This window comes from Puntigrus tetrazona, chromosome 20 (assembly GCF_018831695.1).
Source record: "Puntigrus tetrazona isolate hp1 chromosome 20, ASM1883169v1, whole genome shotgun sequence".
NCBI classification, from domain to species: domain Eukaryota; kingdom Metazoa; phylum Chordata; class Actinopteri; order Cypriniformes; family Cyprinidae; genus Puntigrus; species Puntigrus tetrazona.
In genome coordinates, this window is record NC_056718.1 from 12,877,758 (window position 1) to 12,883,901 (window position 6,144).

General features: G+C 43.4%; 1 protein-coding gene across 1 annotated transcript; it reads left to right on the plus strand.

Moving 5' to 3' along the window:
- Nucleotides 1-703: 703 nt before the first annotated feature.
- Nucleotides 704-2,705, plus strand: LOC122325488. Its single transcript, XM_043220528.1, has 2 exons — nt 704-1,008; nt 1,055-2,705. Exons 1-2 carry the CDS (start codon nt 704-706, stop codon nt 2,703-2,705), a joined length of 1,956 nt encoding a protein of 651 aa, XP_043076463.1.
- Nucleotides 2,706-6,144: the final 3,439 nt, after the last annotated feature.

Here is a 6,144-nt window from a genome sequence, read left to right on the forward strand (position 1 = left end):
GGCATGTGGTCTCTGCTCAAGGGGTATCTACAGATCCAGACAAAGTGAGTGCGGTGAGACAGTGGCCAGTTCCCACACACTTTGAAGGAGCTGCGGTCCTTTTAGGATTCTGCAGCTATTATCGGAGATTCATCGAGGGCTTCTCAAAGGTGGCTGGTCCACTCCATGATGTCGTAAACAAGTGTGTCCACCAGGGAGTGTTATTCAGGCTAACAAACTGTTTAAGGGCTCCTGGACAGCGGAGTGTCAGAAAGCCTTCTGAGCATCTCAAAGAGAAGCTTACATGTGCTCCAACACTAGGCTATGCAGATTTTACCCTACCTTTTGTGCTGGAGACCGATGCCAGTAATCTAGGATTGGGTGCTGTGCTGTATCAGCAACAAGGAGGAAGTAGGACTGTGATAGCCTATGCAAGTCGAAGGTTGAGGCGCAGAGCGGAACGACAGGAACTACAGCAGTATGAAGCTGGAGCTTCTGGCACTCAAATGGGCTGTGGTGGAGAAGTTCAGGAGTTACTTGCTGGGATCCAAGTTTACTGTCCTAACGGATAATAATCCTCTCTGCCATCTCAACACGGCTAGGTTGGGAGCCATTGAACAGAGGTGGGCTGCGCAACTTGCAGTATTTGACTTTGAAGTGCAGTACCGCCCTGGAAGGTGTAACACCGCAGCTGACGCTCTCTAGAAGGCCAGGACTGGAAGGGATGAACGTGGAAACTGAGGATTCAGAGTACGATGGATGTGTAGCTATTTGTAGTGGGCTTCGTGCAGGGACTGCAGTCGGAGAAGATCTGGCAGTGCTAGCAGCGAGTCCTGGAGAGGGAGGAATAGGAATGCTACAGGCAGCTATGGAGGATAGAGAGACTGGGGAGGAACCTCTGGAGAACACTCCAACGTTACCTGGATACACAAAGGATGATCTTCGCCAGTTTCAGGAGACAGATCCTACTATCAGTGTGCTCAAAAGTTTCTGGGACAAGAAGAGGAAGCCCACAAATCGAGAGAGGAAGTACTTGTCCAGGCAGGTGCTGTTGATGCTTAAGCAGTGGGACAAGATTCAAGAGAGATGGACTGATGTACAGAATGGTGGACGACGTCTTCTATGGGGAGTGCCAACAGTTGCTGCTCCCTGAATGTCTCGTTGAAACGGTGTTGCGGAGTGTCCATGACCAAATGGGGCATCAAGGCATAGAGCGAACACTGGCCCTACTCAAGCAGCGTTGTTATTGGGTGGGGATGTATAATGCTGTGGATAAGTGGGTTAAGGAGTGTCAACGGTGCGTGCTAGCCAAAATGCCGCAGCCCAAGATTCAAGCCCCTTGGACCCCATTCTTGGCCTCTCATCCCCTAGAAGTGGTTGCAGTGGATTTCACCACATTGGAACCTGCGTCTGATGGGCAGGAAAATGTCCTGGTTGTTACTGATGTATTCACGAAGTTCAGTCAGGCATTTCCTACTCGCAATCAGAAGGCGGACACTACTGCTAAGATCCTTCTAAAGGAATGGTTTCTCAAATATGGAGTGCCTCAGCGTCTTCATTCAGATCAGGGAAGAAACTTTGAGAGTGCTGTGATTGCAGAGCTTTGTAAACTATATGGAGTGAGAAAGTCCCGCACTACACCACATCACCCTCAGGGGAATGCACAATGTGAGAGGTTTAACAGAACTCTGCACGACCTCTTGCGTTCCTTATCTCCAGAGAAGAAGCGGAGATGGCCAGAGTACTTACCCGAGCTGGTGTACGCCTACAATGTGACCCCACATTCCTCCACTGGTTACTCTCCTTATTACATGTTGTTTGGGAGACAGCCACACTTACCAGTAGATGCCTTGTTGGGTCAGGAGCCAGATCTAGAAAAAGAACCTGCCTGGTTGTCCGTCCATAAGGAGCGGCTCCGGGATGCTCATACCAGGGCACGTGAATACACTGAAAGGAGAGCCGCAGATCGAGTTGCCCAGCGTGAGGGTGGAGTATACTGTCCCGAAGTAGTGGTTGGGCAGCAGGTGTACTTATGTTATCGGCCCCCAGGACGAAACAAGATTCAAGACGCCTGGGCACCCACAGTTTATCAGGTGGTGGAAGTGCATGGGACAACCTACACTGTGGAGCCAGTTGAAGGTGGTCCTGCAAAACGAGTACATCGATCAGGCATTAGGCTTTGTCCGAGACCAGTTCCAATGCCACGGAGGAAAGTGAGACCTGTAGAAGAAGTACCAACCTCAGGGTTGGTGGACGAGATGCCTTCGTTAGATGCCGAATGTGTGCTTGTGGAAGAAACCATATATCCTGAGAAGGACCCAATGCCCGAGGAGTCACAGCAACTGGGTGTGGCACCATTCGATTGTGCTGGGGCTGAAGTAGAAGAAGCACAGGAATCATTTGATGAAGCAGTGAGTGGCAAGAGGAGTGCTGCTCAAGATAGCCTTCAACCTGGTACTGAAAGGACTGATTCACCTACAGATGTAGTGTTGACTAGACCAGTTCCTGTGCCCCGGAAGCCTAGGGCAGAGAATACTCAAGTGGATGCTCCCGATCCTACGCCCGTAGAGACACAGCGGTCAAATGCTGGTGTTCATAGTAACCCAAATAGACTACCCAAATCCTCCTGTAATGCAGTGTCTTTTACTCCCGATGTTCTTTCCCAAGTGTTAGCAGGGGTGGTCTTGTATACATCCAGTAAACTACAAGGATTAGTGGATGAATAAATTGTATTGTGCAGTCATCGAGGACGCTGACTGTAGGCAGGGGAGAGTGTAACCAGGTAGAATTCACCTGTTATTTTATTTTATATCCCTGGCAATGCACCTTTGATTTCCTGTCACGTGGTTATGTGCGCTGTCCCCTTTAAGAAATAAGCGTTCGCACACGTGAGAGAGAGAAGTGCACGTCGACCGACAGAGAACTGAGTTAAAGCGTTGCGCAAAGAAATAGTTGATAAAACTGTTAAAAGGAGATAAATCCCAGTTTATATCTACTCGTGAATGTGTGGGTACATGGTTTCATTTGACGATCACAAAGGAGTTGCCTTATTGCACGTGAGAGATCGCCAGTGGGAAGGGAAATTCGGACCACGTTAATGGAGATCGAGCGTGAGTTACTATAAAATGTCCCAAGAATTAAAGTGTTAAATAATGTAAAGTATGTTATTATATGTTTACCGAGCAGTAATTCTTATACTTTACTGTGTTAGAGGAGAGCAACGAAATGTGAGATCGAGTGTTAATGACCATGTGAGCTTTTGCTGTGTGCTTCGTGGAATCAGTCGGAGTAAGTGTTGCCTATTTAATTGTCTCAAAGTCTGTATCATTATGTGTATTTTATGATTAATATGCTTATAAGGAGCTATATATACGCAAATGGGATATGTATGTTTATGTTCTTTTTGTTCTTTGTTTGTTTAAACAGGAGAGCACATATAGGCCACTGCCGTGGTTTTGTACGCCATTGTTTTGTACGCCGTTGTTTTGTACGCCGTTGTTTTGTACGCCGTTGTTTTGTCACGCCGCTTTTTCCGTTTTTGTAACCTTGTTTGCACCGGTAAAATTGAAGGGCCTGTAATCCTGTGAAACCTCGTCAGAAAGTTAAGACCACTGACGTTAATTAGGTGGTTGTCTCTGTAAATTTATTTATTTTTATTTTCTTTACTTTGTCTTACCCTGAATTAGACCTTAATGCTGAGTTTCCTTTTAAGCTCAGTCAAGAATAAAAGAACCCTTATTTGTTAGATGTCCTGGCGGTGTTTGTGTTTTTTTATTTAGTACAAGTTCACTTGCCCGGCCACATATGAAAAAATGTCTCAGCATGGGCTGGAATAAAATGGTTAAGCAGTGAGAATGGTTTGTCTCGACAGTGGAAAAGCAGCTCAAGTCTTCTGAAAACACATGATTGCTTTATATGATAAACTCTTTTTTGGGTGAATAGACATTTAGTTGAAGGATAGAAATTTCTCTGAACACAAGAAATTGTATTTGAATTGAAATATCAGAGATGAATTAATGATTTACAGGTTTGGAATGACATGAGGGTAATAATTATTGACACAATTTAGAATTTTGGGTGTACTATCCCTTTAATATAGTATGGCGTCATGGTTACTTCATATGGCAAGCGTGAGAGCAAGCGGATATATAGCTTGCTGACAGCCTTTGGGATCACTTATATATTGTACCTTTACACAAACACACACACACACACACACACACACACACACCCGGGGGGCTTGTAAAAATCAGCTTTAATGGTTATGCAGTTTATTTTCATTGAAGAGCCACTATTTCAAGACCTAGTTCAGCCTCTTGAGTAAGCTGCTGTACACATCAACAATATTTCATTTCAGAAATAAATCCCCTTCACATGAATATGACGGTGGATATAAACTGTCTTTTATTAAATTGTCCAAGAAAATGTGAAGTTACAATAATCCCACAGCTCCATGGAAGCTCTCTGAACTGTCTGAAAAGAGACAGTTTGCCATTATCAGGAGAGCTGCAGTCTAAGTGAAAAAATTCAGCACTGACGGAAAAGTAAAAAAAGGTAAGACACTATAACGTCACAGCCGTTTTTGGAGAAAAAGGCAGATGACAAGCACCGCTGACAGAACATAGGCATATATAGGGCTCTGTAAAAGTCATAATATCATGTAAAAAAATATCACTATGCATCTTTAATATGAATTAAATTTAAGAGAGTGTTAGATGATTGAACATCTCGTCTGCCTAGTGTCCTGTTCCTCTGTTTAATCTGTGAGGCTCAGGTAGGAGTCTCTCCAGGCAGCAGAAGAATCACTGCAAGCTCCCAGTCATAAAAGGGAAAGTCCTGTGTCTCCCTAGGGAGGCAGGAATCAGAGGCCAGCATTTATATTCCCCCTGCATGCCCACATCCATCAATCAGCTCATCCCACGGCGCCTCAGTCTCAGAGGCCGCTTGCTTTCGAGGCCTTTGAGTGCATGTATTGAAAAATCCTGTTAAAAGAACAAAGGAGAGGCGATGTCAATAAATCTCCAAAGATGGATTGACATTCACTGTTTTGGATCAAAATTGAGATGCTGAGAGATGATTTTGACATTGGTGATTTTCTGTTCTTCCTGACAACTGACCACATTTGTTCCCTTTTTTGGTATCGGCAAAGTGTTTGCTGAAGGACAGGAGAAGATTATGTTTAATTTGTGCAACTACATGAAAAAGAGATGACAAGGTTGATCATGGAAACTTTTTTGCTCAATTGCTGAGCTCGTCGAACTTGAGATTTTTGACTTAAATTTGGGTATGTTTCTCAGAGCTATTTAGTAGCTGGGTTTCCATCCAAAGTTGCAAATTTAACTTTTGTGCAAAATTGGAATATTGCATATAACATTTGCAAATACATTCAACGTGAAAAAGAGAACATAATCTTCACTTCCTTATAAACTGGAAATGTAAATCACTAATGAAAGCAGGAAGCAATTGTATAGAAATACTTTGACGAAATAACCATAATAAAATTTTATATGCTGATTGAGATCGGCCCGCTGGTTGCTCAGGTTTTGCTGTCCCATAGTGCAAAGTCACATTACATTTTTGATGCAAATGCGTATCAATCTATCATTATTCACATTTTTCGTCAAAAAACACTTAAAGCGTAATTTTTTTTCTGCGCAATTTAGCATTTTTGTCACTCGTTTCTGATGCAATACTTCAAAAAACAGTGTAATGGAAACCAATGGCTTCAGAAGACTTTAATATAAAGGAATGGAGTTGCATACGCGACTTGGTGTTTTCATTTTTGAAGCTCAACAGATAGGGTCACTGAATTTAAAATGCGATTTCAAAATTGTGTTCAATGGAAAAATTAACAACATACAGATTCGGAATGACGCAACTGCAATAAACTACAGCTGGAAGAATAAAGGAGCAGCTATGGGAGTAAAGTCATGAAAAAAAAAGAATACATTTTTGATCCATGATTTATTTATGATATTTTATCAGTTTTCTTTTGAACTCTGCCTTTCACCCACATCTATCACTCTGCTAAAGTTTCCACATGGCCAGAAGTTCATGTGGACCTACTATTTGCAGAGAGCTCAAACTGTTCTCCAGATCTAATCAGCTGGTAACAGGCCTCCAACACTGCACTGTTGACTTGCACAATGTATCACCAGAGCTCTG

What these genes read in the sequence shown, in the direction of transcription:
- LOC122325488 (XM_043220528.1), top strand. Translation starts at nt 704, where the DNA reads ATGAACGTGGAAACTGAGGATTCAGAGTACGATGGATGTGTAGCTATT. An exon ending in CCCACAAATCGAGAGAGGAA is followed by an intron (nt 1,009 to 1,054) that starts GTACTTGTCCAG and finishes CAGTGGGACAAG; the next exon opens with ATTCAAGAGAGATGGACTGA.